This window comes from Amblyraja radiata, chromosome 6 (genome assembly GCF_010909765.2).
Source record: "Amblyraja radiata isolate CabotCenter1 chromosome 6, sAmbRad1.1.pri, whole genome shotgun sequence".
Classification (NCBI taxonomy): Eukaryota; Metazoa; Chordata; class Chondrichthyes; order Rajiformes; family Rajidae; genus Amblyraja; species Amblyraja radiata.
The window spans coordinates 18,280,300-18,303,191 of NC_045961.1; the positions used below are offsets into that span (position 1 = coordinate 18,280,300).

The following is a 22,892-nucleotide window of genomic DNA, read 5'->3' on the forward strand; positions in this document are numbered from 1 at the left end:
ATGGTGTTGGTGTCGTATGCAGGAACACAGTCGTGAGTGAAGAGGGAGTAGAGCATGGGGCTTAGTACACAGCCCTGTGGTGTGCCGGTGCTCAGGGTGATATGGAGGACAGGTGAGGGCCCAGTCTCACTGCCTGTGGAGGACAGGTGCGGTCGCTCCGTCAGAAAGTTCAGGATCCAATCGCATGTCGGCGAGCTGAGGCCTAGCTGGTGGAGTTTGGTGGTGAGCTTGGTGGGGGGTTTTAGAGAGAGTGTTTGTCATGTGTCCCGTGCAATGGAATTCTTCCTTCCAGCAGCCGCTTAACAGGTTTGTAAATACAGAGCTCCATACATAATATGATAAGCAAAAAAAAAAAATGTTGAATTAAAAAAATCGCAATATAGTGCAAAACTAAACCAAGCCCAGTCCCTAGTGCAATCCAGGTAGTTCGTAGTTCATGTGCTTCTGCACAACACACAGTGCTGAGTAGGTCAGGCAGCATCTCTGGAGAACATGGATAGGCGACGTTTCGGGTCGGGACCCATCTTCAGACTGATTGTAATAAGGGGGTGAAAGCTAGAAGAGAGGAGGAGGTGGGATAGGGCCTTAACCCAAAACAACACCTGTCTGTGTTCTCCACAGATGCTGCCTGACCCACTGACTCACCCAACACTTTGTCTCTTAGTTTTGTAAACCAGCATCTGCAGTTCTGTGAGTCTACTCTCATAGCTAGGTATCAGTAGTGATAGGTAGATACATTGGCAGATGGGTGGAGTAAGTGACAAAGCCTCGAAGAGAAAATGAGACCAAAGGGTGTCAGATAAGGTGAGAAGAGGAGGAGTGAAATGTAAAGCAACAGGGGGAAGGATGGGGGGGGGGGGGGGGGGAAGAGGGGGACGAGAAGAGGGGGACGAGAAGGGGGGGAAGAGAAGAGGGGGAAGAGAAGAGGGGGACGAGAAGAGGGGGACGAGAAGAGGGGGACGAGAAGAGGGGACGAGAAGAGGGGGACGAGAAGAGGGGAAGAGAAGAGGAGAGTGGAGGGGGGAGAGGGGAGAGAGTAGGGGTGAGAAGAGAGGGGAGTGGGGTGAGAGGGAGGGTGAGAGGGGAGGTGAGCGGGATGGGGGAGGGAGAGGGGGTGGGAGGGTGGTGGGGTAGAGGGTGAGGGGGGTGGGGGTGGTAGGAGGGGAGGGGGTAGTGGGGTGGGGTGTAGTGGGGATAGTGGGAGGGGGTAGTGTGGGAGGGGGGGGTAGTGGGAGGGGGGGGGGTAGTGGGGAGGGGGGGGGGGAGTGGGAGGGGGGGTAGAGGGGAGGGGAGGGGGGGTGGAGGGAAGGGGAAGGAGGTCGCTGCCATTGCCCGCATTTGGACCATATCCCTATGATCTTTGCTTTAAACCAAAGATCTTGCTTCGCTATAAGATCTTTGCTTAGAACTCTGCTCTAAGATCTTTGCTTTAAACCCCGTGCGCCTGCATTGATTGGCGGGTTTGAGTTGCTACAGGAGCGCAGCGGCCAATGAGCGGATGGGCGGGAGAATCAAATGGCAACAAGCGGCGGTTGGCGGGAGGGAGGGACCAGCAGAGCAGCCGAGGTGGAGCAGGAGTGAGTGGACCCGGGACCAGTAGTGCAGTGATCGGGGCTGCTGCATTTATACCGGGACTGCTGCATTTATACCGGGGCTGCTGCATTTATACCGGGGCTGCTGCATTTATACCGGGGCTGCTGCATTTATACCGGGGCTGCTGCATTTATACCGGGGCTGCTGCTCGAGGAGACTAGCCCGGGGCTGGTGGTCCTGTCAGGAGGTCGGGGACTGGGGAGGTCGTGGCTGCTGCAGTAACCCGGGGCTCGAGTTAGTTATTCCGGTTACTGTCGGAGATACCGGGGCTACGACACATGGCGACCGTGGCGAGCGCTCGGACATCGGGGAGACCGCGACACGCCATGTCTTACCAAGGTAGGGAGCAGAGGGGGTTAACTGGGGCCGGCCCGGTGAGACTTGCAAAAAAACAAACCAGACACAAAGTGGTGGAGGAAGCCAGCGGGTCAGCAGCATCTGTGGGCCGGGAGCCTCCAGTCTGGTGGGAGAGCAGGAACTACGGGAGAGGGAGCAGTGAGAGGGGAAGTCTCACACAGGCGAGGTGAACTGCTTCAAAGCTGGAAGGGCTGGCGTGGTTTGGGTGGGAAGGGATGAGTTAACCAGGGATTGGCGCTGGGAACGGTCTCTGGGGAAAGGGGTGGAGTGGGAAGATGTGGCTAGTGGTGGGAGCCCATTGGAGGTGGAGAGAATGTCGGATGATTATGTGTTGTTAGCCACTAGGGCAAGGGTTCCCAACCTGGGGTAAATTTGTTGATTCTGGATATTTGTACGTTTTTTCTCATTGACTGACTGTTTGGTTCCGGTATACCGGTATCTGTTCATCATTAGTCCATAATAAGTGAAATAACATTGTTATGTGCTATTGAAGTTGCCTGGGGTAAACTGGATGAAAACGGTTGGGAACCCCTACACTGGGCTGTGTTGTGTCTGGTGGCATGGGGAGCAAGAGCAGAGGAATGTAGCAATATTACAAAATTTTGAGATTTAAAAAATCAAGTGCAATTTATCCCATCAGACAAAGCAAAAAAAGAAGTTTAATTTGACACCTAATTCACTTTCATATCTCAAGTATTTAGAATGTTATGGCCATTTTCATACTCGGAAATTAGCATCTTGTTCCCTATTGATTTTCTATGGACATAACAAAAAAGCTGTGATCATGGACAGTCAAAAGCCCATAACCTTAAAAATTAAGAGATCTGAATGAAATTTTCAGTTATCATAGATTGAAGCATTCTGAAACAAATATAAAATAATCTTACTTGGATGATCTGAAATTAAAGCATATAATCAGTTAGTTACCCAATTGTAGCTAATTTCAAACTTCAATTACTAGATCTAAACGTCTATCCATTTCTTAATAAATGATTAATATTTTTAAATAGCCTAAGTGTCCAAATAATATTCACAAATAATTCACAATGAAACATGATTTTTAAATCTCATTTACATTAATTTATAGGCCAAATGGAAGGAATTTAGTGTTTAATTGCTGTAAATTAAAGTCCATTTAAATCAGCTTTCTAGTGGGATCCTGTGAACACGCTGGTTTAGAACGTTCACATTGCGGTAGATTTGTGCCCTCAAATGCCCAGAAAAATACTGCGGGATATAATGGGGCCCAAATTAGCTACTCGCAACATTAAACTTTGTATAAAGGGATCTTAAGAAGCCCTTTTTAATGTAAAAATAAACAGCCTACCTTCTGTTGTCCCCTTTATGAGATCCGGCCGGTTGCCGCGGTCGTGGGTTTAGAGGTTAATTTTTAAACTACTATAACAATTAGATAAAGCCGTTAAAAGTAATAATAGCTAAAGCGACGGAATCTTCCAGCGATTTTTCGTTAATAATTAACTAGGCTGAACATCCTCGATTTGAACAAACTAGGGAAAATCGCGTTTTAAACCCGACCCCCTCTAAACGGCGCCAAAATCGCGCACACCCGCAGCGACAGATTTTCAGCGAAGCTTCAGGTACGCTTTGCAACATACCTAAGTAATGGGGTACCGAGGAGACGCGTGTATGGGGCACATCTATGATGGAAGAGGGGAATCCCCATTATCTAAATAATGAGGACATCTCGAATGTATGAAACGCCACATCTTTGGCACAGATGCAGCGTGGACTGAGGAATTGGGAGAAGGAGGATATAGTCTTTGCCAGAGGCAGGGTGGGAAGAAGTGTAGTCTCGATAGCTGTTGGGGGTCAGTGGGTTTGTAATATATGTCAGTCGACATTCTATCTCCTGTGATGGTGACGGTGAGATCTAGAAAGGGGAGAGAGGTGTCGGAGATGGTCGAAGTGAATTTGAGTGTAGGATGGAAATTGGTGAAGTTAATGAAGTCCGTGAGTTCTGCATGAGTGCAGGAGGTAGCACCGATGCACTCATCAACCCGGCTTTTACACTCCCCTTGCCACCTAACCTCTCCCCCTCTGAACGTACCGCTCTGCGATTACTCTGCAGCAACCCCGACATTATCATCAAACCCGCGGTCAAGGGAGGTGCCGTGGAGACCTTTACCGCACTGAGGCCAGGCGCCAACACTCGGACACCTCCACCTACTTCCCCTTGGACCATGATCCCACAGCGAGTGCCAGGCCATAATCTCACAGATCATCTCTGATTTTGTCACTTCCAGCTGTCTTCCCTCTACCCACCCCCCACCCCCCCCCCCCCCCCCCCCCCCCCCACATGCTCCAACCTTCTCATTCTCCAGCACTGCCTGGATTTACCTTCTCCCCAAAATCCATAAACACAACTGCCCTGGCAGGAGATGCAACACCTGTCCCTATACCTCCTCCCTCAACTCTGTCCAGGGCAAAGATCCTATAGCAAGCAAGATAGCCCACTCGACGAAAAAGACGTAGTACGGTCATGGGTAATTTTCGGCCTATTTCCGTAACCGGCTTCTGTCTCCGCACCAAAGATCCCATAGGAGGAAAGATCCCGCAGGGGAAAACTCGGGAGAACTCGTGAATTACCTTGTTCAGTGGGACGGGGTATAAATGTATTTTTCTCCTGAATTCTGACGGGAGGGTGCATGGATTGTGACTTTGGTGAGGTGAGCATGTGGTTTCTCTTCTGCCGCAGAGCAAAAGGAGCAGAAGCTGGAGGAGCTTCGCCAGCGGAAGAGATACGCCAACAGTGTGGCGGAGCAGGCCCGCTGCCGGCTGGAGGGCAGGTGAGGCCTATCGCCAGGGGCTGCCTTTAAATAGCGCCTCTGCCCTCCCTTCCCAACCACCCGCCCCACTGATCAGCCAAGGCTTGCAATTTATCTCACTGGTGGGGGCGGGTGGATGGGAGGGAGGTGATGGGGTGGGGGACGGGGACGTGAGGGCTGTCTCTCTCGGAGGACTCTGAATGTCAAACTAATTTGAAGCCAGTGCGAGAGCTTTGCAAGTACACGCCCATTTTCAAGCTTGTCAGAAGCTGTGCTTCGCTGTCCCTCTTCATTTTAATGATCGAATAACGGGAAGACAGAGCTGCCATTTTGGAATTGTCTTGCAGTTTGTAAATGCAGAGTTTTAAATAACCACTCTGTAACATCTTGTGACACTTCAGCCTTCAGCCCACCTTGTCCATGCCGACCAAGTTGGCACTCTGGGCTGGCCCAATTTCCCTGCATTTGGCCCATGTCCCTCTAAACTCTTCCTCTACACTTATCTGTCCAAATGTCTTTTAGGGGGGGGGGGGGGGGGGGGGGGGGGGGGGGGGGAGACTGTGAGTGTTCACTTTATCCATGCCCCTCATGATCCTGTACACCTCAATAAGGTCATCAATGGGGTATTGATGGTCAGCATGGTCTCGAGGGCTGAAAGGCCTGTTTCGGTGCCGTGTGACTCTCGAAGGTATTGGAACTGAAGTGTTGAGCCCCAAGCCAACAGTTAGTTATTGTCCATCTATACTGCTTCTGAACAGTACTTCCATAAGGACTAAGGCACTGCCCGATTCCCATTGGAAACCAATCTTTCCTATTCCAGTCACAACATTTATTTATTACTTCAGGGAATGTACATTTCTCCCCTTTTGCGGACATTTTGGACTTTGTTTGTGGAACTGATGCGCTACAATGCTGAGAACTATATTCTGCACTCTTCCCCTTTGCTCTACCTATTGTACTTGAGTTTGACTTGATTGTATTTATGTATAGTATTATCTGATCTGATTAGATAGCTGCAAAACAAAGCTGTTCACTGCACCTTGGTACATGTGACAATAATTAACTGAAACCTGTCTGACCTGGACCACTTTCTGCTAGACATTGGTTGCACTTGAGTGAATCCACACGTTGATAAACACTGTAAAAAAACCCTCCCTCCCCTCATTTGTTGTATGATACGTCATCATTGTGATGTCATTACTATCAAAATGTTAAAAAAAATTGAACATTTGCCTCACAAACGGCAAATGCTTTTTGAATGGCAATGTTGCCAAAAATAGATGGGAGATTTAATAATTGGTGGCCACGCATGCTTTTCTGATTACAAATCACTTTATTTGAAGGGTCTACTTGAAGGACAAGACGAACTTTGATAAAGATCGGGCAGCAAAATGGCGGAAGGACTTACCGGTGGGTACCTTGAAACGGATCCAAAATCCTTGACCAATCCTGCACCTTCACATGATAACTTGTACATTCCATGGTTCATTTCTAGCTCTGCAGGTACATATTCCTCTGATGGTGAACTTGCATTTGTATAGTGCCTAGGAGCAATCGTGCTATTTAATGGGGCTATAAATCACTTTGAAATAATCAGATGGAGTCTCCTAGTAGATCTATGATCCCACCACCAGTCACATCGTTCCCTTCCCATCCCTGTCCACTTTCTACAGACACCACTCCCTCTTTACCTCCCTGGTTGGCAATGTTCCTGCAGTTCCGTGTGTCCTGGAAGTTCCTTCCTTATTGTTGCTTCAGAATGTTTGTGTAAATGTGCTTTTTAATTAAAGATTTCTGTACATGTTTTCCACTCCAATGGGATTGGTGTGTCACTAATTAGTGATACAACTTGTTTGGTTTAAAGATACAGTGCAAGTCTGTACCAACTAGTGATCCCCACACACTAATGCTATCCTACACACACACACAAGGGATAATTTACAATTTTTACCAAGCCAATTGGCCTACGGCAGTGGTTCTTAGCCATTTTGGCCCCACTACCCCATCAGACATTCTTGGTCAGTACCGTGACCCCGAAACCAAAATTGAAAATAAAACAGTCCGATTTATTAAAACCTGTCTGCCAATACTCAGTCAATGGTTGAAATTGCTTTGCAGCCATCAGGTGATCAAAACGAGGACGAATGCACCTCATGTCAGCGTCGATCACATGCCTATTTCGTGCCTTTGTTTTCAGAGTTACCATGGTTGAGAATCCAGCCTCACAGCAATAAGTTGAGGGGGGCCTGACCAATAGGGTTGGGGCCCTCTTCGAAAGAACAGACCAGCCCTTCACTTTCAGCCAAAACGTGGCGTGCTCTTGTTCCATGAAGTCACTCTTGAGCTGTGGGGTGAAGCCTGTACGGTCGTGAGTTGTCGCCCAAAGGGTCTTACGTTTTTCTGGTCGCCCGCTGGATTTTCAACATTTTGAAAATTTTCAGCCACCTGCTGCGACTATATTGGGTGCTGGCAAGTAGGACAGGCCCTTAAGGTATTTAGAATATTAGCTTAGCTGCTAGAACATAGAAAGGAAGTGGAACAGGCTCTTTGGCCTGCAATGTCTGTGCCTAACATAATGCCCAGTTAAATGAATCTCATCTGCCTGCACGTGGTCCTTATCCCGCATATCCATATGTCTATCCAAAAGCCTCTTAAACACAACTATTGTATCTGCCTCCACCGATTTGGACGAAGGATTGAAGGCTTTGTGGCCAGGTTAGCAGATGATATGAAAATAGGTGGAAGGGCTGGTAGAGAAAACAGACTCTGCCCACTCTCCCAACCTGTCTAAGTCCTTCTGCAGCAAAGTGGTCATGCATTTTGGTAGTAGGGATAAATGGGTAGACTATTTTCTAAATGGGGTGAGAATCCAGAAATCGGAGGTGCAAAGGGACTTGGGAGTGCTATAGACAATAGGTGCCATAATGTAGGCCATTCGGCCCTTCGAGCCAACAACACCATTCAATGTGATCATGGCTGATCATCCACAATCAGTACCCCGTTCCTGCCTTCTCCCCATATCCCTTAGCTCCACTATCCCAAAGAGCTTTATCTAGCTCTCTCTTGAAAGCATCCAGCGAACTAGCCTCCACCGCCCTCTGAGGCAGAGAATTCCACAGACTCACAACTCTCTGTGAATACATTTTTCCTCATCTCCTTTCTAAATGGCTTGCCCCTTATTCTTAAACCATCGCCCCTGGTTCTGGTCTCCCCCAACATTGGGAATGTGTTTCCTGCCTCTAGTGTGTTAAAACCCTTAATCATTTATGTTTCAATAAGATACCCTCTCATCCTTCTAAATTCCATAGTATACAAGCCCATTCGTGATCTTGATGCAAGATTAATCTGCAAGTCGAATCGGTAGTAAAGAAAGCAAACTCAATGCTAACATTTATTTCAAGAGGGCTTGTATATAAAAACAGGGATGAATAGGTTAACCTATGATGAGCGTTTGTCAGCGCTGGGCCAGTACTCGCTGGAATTTAGAAGAATGAGGGGGGGACCTCATTGAAACATACAAAATAGTGAAAGGCTTGGATAGAGTGGAGAGGATGCTTCCACTAATGGAAGAGTCAAGGACTAGAGGTCATAGTCAGAATTAAAGGATGTTCTTTTAGGATAGAAATGAGGAGACATTTCTGGAATTCTTTGTCACAGAAGGCTACGGAGGCCAAGTCAGTGTGTATTTTTAAGGCAGCGATAGATTCTTGATTAGTAAGGTGAAGGGTTCCATGCTGTGTGATTCTGTGACTCTCAGTGGCTATTTTAAAGGCAGAGATAGATAGATTTTTTGACTAGTACGGGTGTCAGAGTTTATGGGGAGAAGGCAGGAGAATGGGGTTAGGAGGGCGAGATAGATCAGCCATGATTGAATGGGGAGTAGACTTGATGGGCCGAATGGCCTAATTCTACTCCTATCACATGACCTATGACCTTATGTCTCCCAGTCGAGTGTTCCAGGCCCCCAGCTACGCTGGGTCACGTCTCCGTCCATATCTACATCATCTAAATGGACTCCACTGGTCATGGGCCTGCAGACACAATAATAACCTTGATGAGTTATCCTCTAACCTTGTTTTCTGTGGGGAAGGCAGCACCTAAACCAATCCAACAAGTTACTGTGGAGGACAGAACTACAGATGCTGGTTTAAATCGAAGGTAGACACAAAATGCTGGAGTAACTCAGCAGGAGAGGCAGCATCTCTGGAGAGGAGTGGGGGACACTTCAGGTTGAGACCCTACTTCAGACTGAGATCTCGTGCACCCTAGTCTTGTGGATCACCCTACCTTGAGGGACTTTAATAAAATGCTGTGCAAAAATTCATGTAGACAACATCCTGCCCTCATCGATCACCGACGTCACCTCCCACAAAAGCTCGATCGAGTTTGTACAGGGCACGGCGTGTCTTACTAAGCCATGCTGACTGTCCCTAAGTAGCCGAAGGTAGACAAAAATGCTGGAGAAACTCAGCGGGTGAGGCAGCATCTATCGAGCGATGGAATAGGTGACGTTTCGGGTCGAGACCCTTCTTCAGACTGATGTGGGGGGTGGCGGGAAGAAGAAAGGAAGAGGCGGAGACAGTGGGACAGCTGGGGAGGGGAAGGAGGGAGAAAGCAAGGACTACCTGAAATTGGAGAAGTCAATGTTCATACCGCTGGGGTGTAAACTACCCAAACAAAATATGAGGTGTACCTTTGATTTTTCCAGCATCTGCAGTTCTTTCTTAAACATTTTGTCCCTAAATAACCCTTTTTTTCCCCATAGGTCCTGGGTGTAAAAAGTTATCCATTGAGTTCCTATTCTACCTTTCCCCCTCACCTTAAATCTATGCCCTCTAGTTCTTGATTCTACTACTCTGGGTGCATACCCTAACATGATTTAATACACAGCTATAAGATAGCCCTTCATCCTCCTGTGCTTCAAGGAATAGAGTCCTGGCCTGCCCAGCCTCTCCCTGCAGCACAGGCCCTCGGTTCCTGGCAACAGGATTAGAGTGGGTGGCTTTGTATTTTTGGACGTTATAATGTGAGGTGTTTTTATAAGGTCATAAGTGATAGGGGAAGAATTAGGCCATTCGGCCCATCAGGTCTACTCTGCCGTTCAATCATGGCTGATCTATCTCTCCCTCCTAACTCCATTCTCCTGCCTTCTCCCCATAACCCCTGACACCCGTACTAATCCAGAATCTATCTATCTCTGCCTTGAATGTATGCACTGGCATGACCTCCACGGGCTTCTGTGGCACTGTTTTGCAGCCACTGTGTTGCGAATCTCTGCTTCTGTGCAGGGGGGTGAAAGTGCAGTGCAATCTCCATTTAACGTTTCGAGTATATTTTCCTTTAGGTACGTGAAGGGAAGAGGCTGCAGCCAAAGGTGCCTGTTCTGCAGAGTTCTGTTCCCCAGCCCCTGAGTGGTGGAGGATCGACGGTGTCCCGGCGTCCAGAGGAGGCTCCCACGCCGAGGAGTGAGGGGGCGACGGCTGAGCCCAGCGTGCCGGCTGACCAGATCGCTCGGTCCAAGACAGTGCCGTCAGCAACGGCCCCAGACAACCGCCCAAACGGAGGGCAGAGGGCAGAGGGGACGGTCCCTGCCACCGCCGACAAAGTGCCCGTCCAACCGGCCAGGGAATCGGAGAGGAAGCAGCCCGATTCAGTGACGGAGCAGAAAGGAAAGATGCAGGCGAGACATCGGAAGGCCGCGCTGAGCCGTTCCTCCCTCGCCGTCAGGAGCGAGCAGGTTCGATCCTTGGCCACGAGGAGCGGCAGGCCTAGGCTGCCGCTTCCCGCCTCCGGGAAGGCCGTGCCGGGATTGTACCGCGGCCGGGTCGTGGAGTCCAAGATCCGGTCGTTCCGGTCAGCCTCCCAGCCGGGCGAGCAGCCCGAGGCGGCAGCGGGCACTCGCTCCGACTTGGTGGTGCGGCCCAAGGAACCGCGGGACAAGCCCTGGTCAAAGGGAGTGGAAAACCGGCGGATTCCGGGGAGCGACGCTAACGCTGCTTCCCGCGGCAATGCCAGGGGTTTGGCCACCGCCCCCCGCCGCCAGAAACCTGCCACCACCAGCGTCCTGAAAATAAAGATCGACTTTAACCAGGCAGGCAACGGGGATGCTGCAATCGTGGCGACTCAGACTATCTCCAAGAGGAGCACAGCGCCGCCCCTGAAAACCCCCAGGGACACCAGCAGACCCCCAGCGTGGAGCGTCGCCAAACCCCAGGGCAGCCACAACCCCATCAAACGCACCACAGCCACTGCAGAGAAAAGGTAAACCTGTCCTCTCTCTTCATTCATTCCCTACATGTAGAATGCAGGAATTGTGATCCAGACCCTTTCAATAGCTCCCCTTTCATCAATCTGTGTTCAGGAACTGCATTGCTGGCAAATGTCCATCACTACTGCTTCTGCATGCTATTTTCATAATGACTAGGGCACTGTCCGATTCCCATTGGAAACCAATCTATCCTATTCCACAAAGTCACAACATTTATTTATTACTTCAGAGAATGTTCATTTCTCCCCCTCTCTGTCCAGGGAACTGATGCGCTACAATGCTGAGAACTATATTCTGCACTCTGTATCTTCCCCTTTACTCTGCCTATTGTACTTGACTTTGGCTTTTGGAGTTTAGAGAGACAGTGAGGAAACGGGCCCTTCGGCCCATCCGAGTCCGTGCCGACCAGCGATAACCCCACACAATAACGCCATCCTGCACGCCAGGGACAATTTTACCAAATCCAATTGACCAACAAACCTGAACGTCTTTGGTGTGTGGGAGGAAACCGGAGCATCCGGAGGAAACGCACGACAACGTATCGACAGCGCGTGTACTCGGGATCGAACCTGGGTCTCGCGCTGTAAGGCAGCAACTCAAACACTGCCGATTTGATTGTATCTATGCACAGTATTTTCTGATGGGCTAGCATGCAAAACAAAGCTTTTCACGGTACCTTGGTACACTCGACAATAAGAAACCTAAACCTAGTTGTCCTTGCGGAAGCGTTGGTGAGGTGCCATCTGGTGAAGTTGCTCCACTGTTGTTGTTGATGGAGTTGCAGAGTGTAGATGTGGGCGTGGCAGTGGGAATGGTGTGTGGCTTGGTGGGGAACGCGTGGGTGGTGGTGCTCCCACGCTGGAAGATGTTGCCGGAGTTGGTGGAACAGTAAAGAATGAAGAAGGTTGTCCAAGCCCCAACAGGACCTGCAGCAACTGGGGGAGTGAGCGAGGGGTTGCAGACAGGGCCAGGGGAGTGTTGCTGAATGCAGGGGGAGAGAGGGGTACAAGTACACATTTCCCTGACACGGCTGGGCAGGGTGTGATGGAGGTGTATGCTGTGCTTGTGTATGAAGAGACTGCAGATGCTGGTTTACACTGAAGGTGGACACAAAATCTCACACCACCTCTGATCCCATCACTTCCGGCTGTCGGCTCTCCGCACCCTTCAACCTTGTTCATCAGTCCCGCATGGCCCGATTTTACCTTCTCCCCAAAATCCATGCACACAACTGCCCTGGCAGACTCATTGTTTCTCCCTGCTCATGTCCCACTGAATTCATTTTCACCTAGTGTCTGAAGAAGGGTCTCAACCCAAAAACTTCATCCAGTCCCTCTCCCCTGAGGTGCTGCCTGTCACGTTAAGTTACGCCAGCATTTTGTATCTATCTCCTGTACAGTGTGCTTGCAGCCTTTGTTGTGTATAAGAGTTGATGTTGGTATATTATGGCTACGTGTACCGTGATAGTGAAAAACGCTTGTTATCAAATCACACCATCCACGAGTACAGTCAACCCACACACAGATACAACGGGTAGTTTTAGAGATAGAGCACGGAAAACAGACCCTTCGGCCCACCGGGTCCGCGCCGACCAGCGATCCCCGCACATTAACAGTTTCCTACCACTAGGGACAATTTTTACATCTACCAAGCCAATTAACCTATAAACCTGTACGTCTTTGTAGTTTGGGAGGAAACCGAAGATCTCGGAGAAAACCCACGCAGGTCACAGGGAGAACGTACAAACTGTTCAGACAGCGACCGTAGGCGGGATCGAACCCAGGTCTCCGGCGCTGCGTTCGCTGTAAGGCAGCAACTCTACCACTGCATCACCATGCAGAGAGAAAAACTCCGGCGAGTAGAATATAGTGTAGCAGCATTAGAGTTTGATGAAAAAGTGCAAGGTCTGCGATGCGGTAGGTTGGAAGAATCTAGTTTATGGAAGGACCATCCAGTCGTCTGAGAACAGTTGGGACGTCAGGTTAAAATCGTCCAACACTGGCTATACTGAGCTGTGACCGTGGGTTACTGAGGCTGAAGGTGGCTGATATAAAAGCCTTTCTTCAGAAGTAGACACTTACTTGGATACCCCTCACTAGAATCTCCAAACACAAACCACATCAGGGTTCTTGTATTTAAACACAGACAACAATAGACAATTAAGTCCAGCTTCCCAATGGCTATGATTGGCTTTAACATGTTGAGTGTGGACAGTGACTTTTCAGGATTGTGCCTTTACAATGGGAGTACTCTGTAGCTGCCGAGTCACCTCTGAATAGTCGTACGTCTTTGCTGGGGCAAAGTAATTCATGTGGAAGTTCTAGAGGCTTCTGAGGACATTTTTAACAACTTTAAAACTTGGAGGATACATGTCAAAACTTGGAGGATACAGACTCTTGTGTAATCTTGAGTATAGTTGTGCCTGTGTATAGTACGATGTATGGTACATGGTAGTGTTCATGTGATGGGAGCAAAATTAGGCCATTCTGCCCATCAAGTCTACTCCACCGTTCAATCACGGCTGGTCTATCTCTCCCTCTCAACCCCATTCTCCTGCCTTCTCCCCCAAACCCCTGACATCCGTACAAATCAAGAATCTATCTATCGCGGATTTAATAATATCCATTGACAGTCTCCACAGCCTTCTGTGACAATGAACTCCGCAGATTCGCCACACTCTGACCAAGTTTTAGTGGTGTCTAAAACTAGAGGGCCCACAGGGTTGGGGTGAGGGAGGATTTTTTTAAAGGAACTGAGGGGTAAATTCTGGTTGGTATCTGTAACAAGATGGTAGAGGGGGCGACAGAGGCAGGAACATTTGCAAGGCATCTTCACAGGTCTGGGTATGAGCTGGGTCAAGAGGGATATTGGATTAGTGCAAGCAAGCGGGGTTAGTATCAATGGGCATGATGGCTGCCCCACAGACATGATGGGCCGAGGGGCCTGTTCCTCTGCCCTACAAATGATGTACGACTCTGGGTTTGAGTTGCTGCTTTGGGGTTTAATGCCTTGGGGTTTTCTGAAGTCGGCACACTTTAATTTATTTACCAACCTTGTGAAGGAGACTGCAGCCGGTGTCCAAGGGGAGGCCAGTGAAAGGCTCGGATATGACCCCCGTGCAGAAGAAGAAGCCCGCGGCAGAGCCGGTGAAATCCCCCTGGGCCACAGTCATGGAAGGGAAAAAACAGACTGAGACGGACAACGAGTTCAATCAACATCTCTCCCAGTGCGTGAACCGCATTCAGGAGGTGAGTGCAACTGAGCCAAGTGTTTCATTTTGAGCGCGAGAGTATAAAAAAACAAAACAGGAATGTAATGCTGAGGCTCTATAAGCTGCATTTGCATAATGTAGCAATGTTACAAAATTTTGAGATTTTAAAAATCAAGTCTGCAATTTATCCCATCAGATAAAGCATAAAAAGAAGATTAATTTGACACCTAATTCACTTTCATATCTCAATTATTTAAAAGGTTATGGCCATTTTCATACTCGGAAATTAGCATCTTGTTCCCTATTGATTTTCTATGGACATAACAAAAAAGCTGTGATCGTGAACTCAAAAGCCCATAACTTTCTTAAAAATTAAGAGAACTGAATGAAATTTTCAGTTATCATAGATTGATGCATTCTGAAACAAATATAAAATAATCTTACTTGGATGACCTGAAATTAAAGCATATAATTAGTTAGTTACCCAATTGTAGCTAATTTCAAACTTCAATTACTAGATCTAAACATCTATCCATTTCTTAATAAATGATTAACATTTTTAAATAGCCTAAGTGTCCAAATAATATTCACAAATAATTCACAATAAAACATGATTTTTAAATCTCATTTACATTAATTTATAGGCCAAATGGAAAGAATTTAGTGTTCAATTGCTGTAAATTAAAGTCCATTTAAATCAGCTTTCTAGTGGGATCCTGTGAACGCGCTGGTTTAGAACGTTCACATTGCGGTAGATTTGTGCCCTCAAATGCCCAGAAAAATACTGCGGGATATAATGGGCCCAAAATTAGCTACTCGCAACATAAAACTTTGTATAAAGGGATCTTAAGAAGCCCTTTTTAATGTAAAAATAAACAGCCTACCTTCTGTTGTCCCCTGTATGAGATCCAGCCGGTTGCCGGCGGTCGCTGGTTTAGAGGTTAATTTTTAAACTACAGGTGCACAACCTTTTATCCGAAGATCCAAATAACGAAAACCTCCGATTTTTTCGGTCCTTGAAGAAAGGTCCTTGAAAATGTTCACCGAGGGCGGCCCGCAGAGGTGACAGCGGAACCTCCGGTCGGTCCTCGAAGGAAGGGGAATTAAATCCCCATTCATAAAAGAGAAGGTGAGGGTATATTCCGCGGGAGGGTTAATAATTGACAATATGCTGCTGCCTGCCCGCTGAGTTAAAAAGTTCCCACGGTACACTCACGATACACAGTATATCGTGAGTCTTGCGTGGGAACTTTTGAACTCAGCGGGCAGGCAGCAGCAGATTGTCGCTCCCTTCAGTTTCACCCCACCTACACCCCTCTGCTTCCCGGCCATGTGTGTGACCCCTTCCCTCCCCTAAGGCGACATTTTCACACTCTTATATCCGTGTGCAGCAGAGGCGACGTGCGGCGATTTTTCGTTAATAATTAACTAGGCTGAACATACTCGATTTGAACAGCCTAGGGAAAATCGCGTTTTAAACCCGCCCCCCTCTAAACGGCGCCAAAATCACGCACACGGGCTGGGACAGATTTACAGCGACGCTTCAGGTACGCTTTGCAACATACTACATATTGTGAGCAGTTTTGGGCCCCATATCTGAAGAAGGATGTGCTGGCGTTGGAGAGGGTCCAGAGGAGGTTTACCAGAATGACCCTAGGGATGATTGGGTTAATGTTTGATGGCACTGGGCCTGTGCTCGCTGGAGTTTAGAAGGATGAGGGGGACCTCATTGAAACTTACTAAATAGGGAAAGGCTTGGATAGAGTAAATGTGGAGAGGATGTTTCTACTGGTGGGAGAGTCTAGGACCAAAGACCACAGCCTCAGAATAAAAGGACGTAACTAGAAAGGAGATGGGGAGGAATTTCTTTAGGTGGAGAATCTGGAATTATTTGTAACAGACGGCTGTGAAGATGTAATGCCTAGGTATTTTTAAGGGTGGAGGTTTGAATTCTTGATTAGCACGGGGTTATAGGGAGAAAGGAGAATGGGCTTGAGGGAAAGATAGATAAACCAAGTAGACTTGATGGCCCGGTTGGCCTAATTCTACTGCTGGAACTTATTAAAACTGAAGTCCGTAGTGCAACCAAAGACACAGTCCACAGAAGATCATAGTTGCTGAGGTTAGTGTTGTGCAGTGTTCAAGAGCCTGATGGTTGCTGGGAAGAAGCTGTTCTTGAACCTGGAGGTCACGGTTTTCAGGCTCCTGTACCTTCTTCCCGATGGTAGCAGCGAGATGAGAGCGTGGCCAGGGTGGTGTGGGGCAAATGGCTGCTTGACTCGCTGAGTTACTCAAACTTTTTTGTTGTTTTGTAAGCCAACGTCTTTGGTTCATTGTCCATAAAGATCAGTCTGATTCTAAAGCTGGAAAGCACAGGCATAATATGTCAACGTCAAGAGAATGATGCAATCGATGCACAGAATGGATGTTACCCGGGCTTGAGTTGCAGGGAGAAGTTGGATAGGCTGTGATTTTATACATTGGAGCGTCGGTGGCTGAGGGGTGACCTTACCGAGGTGTACAAGATCATGAGGGACATGGATAAATTTAATGTCATGGTCTTTGTCTACAGAATTAACGGTAGGCTCTTCAACCTTAATAGGTTGAATGCCAAGACCAAAGTCAGTAACACCGCCATCTTGTAGCCAAGGCATACAGAGCCATGGGCCTAGCCTTAAACATCACGAAGACCCGGGTCCTACATCAACCTCCTGTGTGTGATTCGCGGATCGGCCTCTACAGACCCACAAGTAGACGACCCTATGAGGGGAGGACAGTCCTACTCATTTCAAGTGACCGGCGATGATAGAGGATTCTAAAACTAGAGGGCACAGGCTTGGGGTGGGTGGGCGGGCCTGGTTGTGTGCTGCACGGCTCTGACTCCATGATCTGGGCATCCACGCGCCAGTGTTTCTGATCTTGGCTGTGTCTCCTCAGGGCAGCCCGAGTGCGGACATTCTGCAGACACTGGAGGCGTTCACCGAGTGTGCCCCAAAGCCCAAGACGTTTGCAAAGTATTGGATTTGCCTGATGTACCTGGAGCAGCGCAAGGGCTTGGCCCACGATGTGATGGCTGTTTACGAACAAGCTGTTCGGTCCGAAGCTCAGGTACAGGCACCGCTGGCTGCCCCCCCCCCCCGTATCCCCGAGGACGCAGGGCAGCGAGGGAATGTTTCTTGGGTTAGCGGTCGTGTGAGAATTGGCGTTGTAAGCAGCTGTACGTTTTTACCTGTCTTGTCTTTCAGCCGACAGAGGAGCTGCGTATTGCTCTCGCTGACATTCTGAACACCAAGACTCCCAAGAAACCGTGTCGGGGTAAGTGGACACCGCAGGCAGGCGTGGTGACCGCGCGGTGAACCTGCCAGGCATCTCTTAACCCACCTGGGACGCCAAGGCCTACCCGAGCTCCCGGTCGCAAACCATCCTTGCATCCCTTTCCATTCCCACACTGACCTTCCCGTCCTGGGCCTCTTCATTGCCAGAGTGAAGCCACATGCAAACAGAGGAACAGCACCTCGTATTTCACATGGGTGACTTACAACCCAACTGCAGGTACATTGAACTCTCCAGTTTCAGGTGACCGTGAACATCTCTCTCCCTGCCCCAACTCTCTTTCCCCACCTGAACACGCACCTATTTGCCTCTTTCTTTCCCCCCCCCCCTCCCCCTGCTATATTCCTTCCTCTGGCTTCACAATTCGCAACTCATCAATCAGCCTGTCTCACACCTTCAGTTCTCATCTCTGGCCTTTGGCCAGCCATTTGCCCATCAACCCAGTATCAACCTGCCACACATTGTCCTGCCCCTCCTCCCTCCCAGGTTTCTCCCCTAACCTCCACGCTGCACAATCCGCCAGAAGAAGGGGCCTGGCCGACCTGTTGAGTTACTCCAGCACTTTTTTATGTAAACCAGCAGTTCCTTGTCTGTGATATTCGCATTATTCTCTGAATGAATAATTTAGCCCGTGGTGCATGCTCTGCCCCGGAGATATTTCTGGTTTAGATCCTCCCACACAAACAATCTGATTGTCTGCAATACTATTATTGGAGACACCAGAAACTGCAGTTGCTGGAACTGAGCAAAACACACAGTGCTGGAGGAACTCGACGGGTCAGGCAACATCTGTGGAGGGAATGGACAGATAACGTTTTGGTTCGGGCTGATGGAGTAGCAAGGTGGGGACGATACAAAGCCTTAGGTGGGAGTAGTATAGATGGTCAGCATGGACATGTTGGGCTGAAGGGCCTGTTTCTGTGCTGCGTGTCTCCATGGCACTATTGACCAGATGGTTTTGGTCTGGAGTTTGATTAGTGCTGCATCTCTTGTGTCCAAGGTGAAGGTGAGGAAGATGGAGCCGAGGCTGATGCGACTCTCCCGTTGGACTCAGTAAGTGAGCGGGGAGAGGTGGTGGAGGAGGATGTGGGCCGGGCCGGCGAAGACCAGGAGAGCGTGCCGGCCCCAGACGGGACGGTGAGCTTGTCACCGCGGGAGCAGGGGTCGCCTTCTCCTGGTGCGGCCAGTGAGCCGAGTCTGTGCGGAAGCGATGGAGAGGCCTCTGTGGGTGCTGAGCCCACGGCTGCCCTCAACGCGGAGCAGTGTACGGGGCAATGGATGGAGCCTGCAGCCAGGCACGACCATCCTGCAGTGGAGGAGAGTGAGGAAGGCTGCCAGCCGCCAGCTGAAGTTGACAGCAAGGAGAACTGCAAAATCCTCAGAAACATTAAAATTGAAGACTTAAAGACCCCGATAAAGCAGATGACACCAAGTAAAGGAAAGAACCGAGGATCATCTGTTAAATACAGTGTGAAAGCGACGCCCAGACGGCAAAAGTAAATTTAATTTAATTGACATACAGGTGCCGGTATGTATACAAACAATCAATGTTGGGGTCTATGGCAGATCATTGTTCTACACGAGGAACTCGGCGGGTCAGGCAGCATCTCTGGAGAGAAAGGGTGGGTTACGGGTTTCCTCAGAAACGCTGCCTGACCTGCTGACTTACTCTGCCTTTGTAGGACGATGGTCTGCCATTGACACCAACAGTGAGGGTTTGTATGTGAGGGACTGCATTTTGTGCCTATCTTCAGTATATAATGTCGTTCATTTCTACTTGGAAACCTAGACAATAGGTGCAGGAGTAGGCTATTTGGCCCTTCGTGCCAGCACCACCATTCAATATGATCATAGCTGATCATCCGCAATCAGTACCCCGTTCCTGCCTTCTCCCCATACCCCTTGATTCCGCTATCCCTAAGAGCTCTATCTAACTCTTTTGAATGCATCCAATGAATCGTCCTCCACTGCCTTCTGTGGCAGAGAATTCCACCAATTCACAACTCTCTGTGTGAAAAAGTTTTTTTCTCATCTCGGTTCTAAATGGCCAACCCCTTATTCTTAAACTGTGGCCCCTGGTTCTGGACTCCCCAACAGAACATGTTTCCTGCCTCTGGCGTGTTCAAACCCTTACTCATGTATGTTTAATTTTGCACTTGCCCTCCTACAGTCTGTGTAAGGGGCTGACCAGCAAATTTAAGTAGAATTTACTTTAAATTTGTAATAGTAACAATTTTAAATTTAATAATTTAATAAATAATAAATTGAGTTTAGGTTTATTATTGTCACGTGTACTGAGGTACAGTGAAAAGCTTGTATGTTATCCAGTCAGCAGAAAGACAATACATGATTACAATTCAGCTGTCCACGGTGTACAGATACAGGATAAAGGGAATAACATTGAGTGCAAGATAAAGACCGATTAAAATAGTCTGAGGGTCATTGTTCTCTGGTGATATGATAGTTCAGTTGCCTGATAACAGCCGGGAAGAAACTGTCACTGAATCTGGAGGTGTGCTTTTGTCACACTTCTATACCACTTGCATGATGAGAGAAGGGAGAACCGCGTGGGAGTGACTGGAGTGCGACTCGTCCTTGATTATGCTGGCAGCTTCGCCGAGGCAGCGCGAAGTGTAAATGGAGTTGATGGAAGGGAGGTTGGTTTGCGTGATGGTCTGGCCTGTGTCCACAATTCTCTGCAATTATTGTGGTCTTGGATGGAGCGGTTCCCAAACCATGCTGTGATGCATCCCGATTACAATTTCTAATCTGATGGAATGTTATCGGGCAACTGAACAGTCCTCTCACCAGTCCTGACCTCCCATCTACTTGACTGGAGACCGGTGAACTATCTTTAATTGGACTTTATCTTGCACTAAATGTTATTCCTTTTATCCCGCACCCGTGTGGTCATAATTGTGTATAGTCTTTCTACTGACTGGATAGCACGCAACCAAAAACCTTATGCCCTGTCCCACTTAGGAAATCTCTGGAGACTTTGCGCCCCACCCAAGCTTTCCGTGCGGTTCCTGGAGGTTTTTGTCCGTCTCCCTACCTGCAACCTCCGGCAACCACCTGCAACTTCCGGAAACCGCACGGAAACCTTGGGTGGGGCGCAAAGTCTCCAGAGGTTTCCATTCAGGTTTCCTAAGTGGGACAGGGGCTTTACACTGTGCCTTGATAGGCATGACGGTGATAGGTCCTGACCGCGTGGGTTTTCTCCATGTGTGCCGGTTTCTGCCCACACTCCAAAGACGTACAGGTTAATTGCCTGTGGTTAATTATCCCTTGTGTGTAGGATAGTGCCAGTGGACAGGATGATCGCTGTTCAGCGTTGACTCGTAGGGCCTGTTTCCACACTGTATCTCTAAAGTCTAAAGTAAATATAACAACCAACTGAATGGTTTTTCCTCCCCCTGCAGCGCCAAGAACCCAGTTCATCGGGATAACTGCAGCTCCGATATCAAGGAGCTGCGGTTCCTGACTCCTGTGCGGCGTTCCCGACGTATCGAGCACGGATCTGAGAAACTACCCTCGATGTTGCAGGACCACGATCCTTGCATCTCCTCCTTGAATGACCTGGAACACCTGGCGGGTGAGGCCACTGCCTATGCGTTCAGGGTGAACAACGCACTGCAAGAATTCACCAACATTTCTATGGACTGATGATGGATTTCTAACAGTTAATAAAAAGCACCTTGTGTTCCTTGGCAACTTGTAGTTACAGTGCAGTTCAGCTTCACGTGATAAGTTTCCCTTTCACTTGTCATTGCTAAAGCAAGGATTGTTTGTCCTGCTATGTCCACTGGAATTCGGATTAAGTGGGCGGGCTCGAGTTGATAGGATTTCCTGCTGCCTTGCTCTGATCTCCTATCTGATATTTAATGCTGATATCAATGTTTTAACAAAATAAAAATCACTCTTTTTAAATGGGTGGCTATATTTGTTGAAGTGACCATCACAAAAAATATGTTTTGAGTAACACTTTGGCACATGATCTCTGAACAGAAAGCTTTTGCATATCAAGCTACAGAATACGATATTGAGAGGGCTGCTGCAGAATTTTGTTATTAAAACTTCCTAGAATATGTGGGTATATAATAAAACTTTATATTGAATAGTCTTTACAGTATTATAGACAACAGTGCTGGTATGCACATAAATCCTTGGTGTCTGGTGGATCATTGTCCTGCAAGCTATTTTAAGGTCTTGACCACATAATTTAAGTAACATTTATTTTAAAAAGTTGAGTAATTTGTAATTATCTAAAAAATTAATTGTGTCGAGGATGTGAAGAAAGCACCATTGTACCATTGTGAAGAAAGCACAGCCTTTGCACTGGCTTGACTTAATGCTGCTGCCAATCTGAATCAACACTAACTTTAAATATAAAAACTTTTCTATCCAGACAAAGGTAAGATTACAACACGGCAAGCAAAAGAAAACCACTGCCAACTTTTAGTTTCAAAATAATAAATCAATTTTGTTCTCCTTGCAAAACAATACATTTTGATTGTTAAAAAGTCAATTTGTAGGATGTCCAGTTTTACCTTGAGTTGTGGTGGTTAGGTTTTATGAGAATGCCAGCATCCTCGGTTCCTTAATATTTTGCTTTTAAGTTTTCCCATTTTCACGAGGGACACGTTTGAAACTGAATTCCCAAACGACACTTTTGAACTACCAGGCCACAGACATCAGTTATGCTTGGAGACATTCCATTTCAAATGCTTTCCTGGTGGAAAAAGGGCAAACTTTGTTGATGTGGGAGTACTGGTAATGCTTACAATGGTTACAATGGAACACGAGGCAGCAGTACTACATTGGTGTATAAATACCCTTCTTTTTGTTTTGCTTGCAGTAAAATGTAATCTTGTATTTGCCTTCAGTAACATTTTGTACATATTGTCCTATCTTCATTCTGTACCTGATAATAATTCAAGAATCATTTATTCTAAAGTTAATGTTGCTTTTGACCTGTGTTTTCTCAATGCTGTGTTACCTGTCTTCATTAAATGGTCACTTTATTACCCTGCTTCAAGGTGTATTTTCTATGCGTATTGCATGTAGACATCAGCCTAAACTCCTCAATCAGGATGGTTTAGAATAGTGGGAGAAATGTGTGTGGGGGGGGGGGGGGATCACGGGAAAGAGGGGGGGTGCGTATTACTTAAAGCCCTGTCCCACTGTACGAGTTCATTCAAGAGTTCTCCTGAGTTTGCCCTGAATCGAACTCACGGTAATAGCCGCTCGTGGGTACTCGAGGCTCTTGTTGACATTTTTCAACATGTTGCAAAATCTTCACGAGTCTTCCCGAGCTTACCGCGTTTCCAGAGTACCTGCCGTT

General features: G+C 48.0%; 1 protein-coding gene across 2 annotated transcripts; it reads left to right on the top strand.

The window, feature by feature from the left end:
* Positions 1 to 1,541: 1,541 nt before the first annotated feature.
* ckap2 (cytoskeleton associated protein 2) lies at positions 1,542 to 22,580 on the top strand. 2 transcript variants are annotated; one of them, XM_033022264.1, is made up of 9 exons: positions 1,542 to 1,932; positions 4,667 to 4,757; positions 6,080 to 6,146; positions 10,081 to 10,997; positions 14,066 to 14,252; positions 17,153 to 17,323; positions 17,461 to 17,530; positions 18,549 to 19,044; positions 20,971 to 22,580. In XM_033022264.1, exons 1-9 carry the CDS (start codon positions 1,872 to 1,874, stop codon positions 21,212 to 21,214), a joined length of 2,304 nt encoding a protein of 767 aa, XP_032878155.1. In that variant the 5' UTR covers positions 1,542 to 1,871; the 3' UTR covers positions 21,215 to 22,580. The 2 variants fall into 2 exon arrangements, with proteins under 2 accessions (XP_032878155.1, XP_032878156.1); XM_033022265.1 differs by lacking the exon at positions 17,153 to 17,323 and having other exon boundaries at positions 1,561 to 1,932.
* Positions 22,581 to 22,892: the final 312 nt, after the last annotated feature.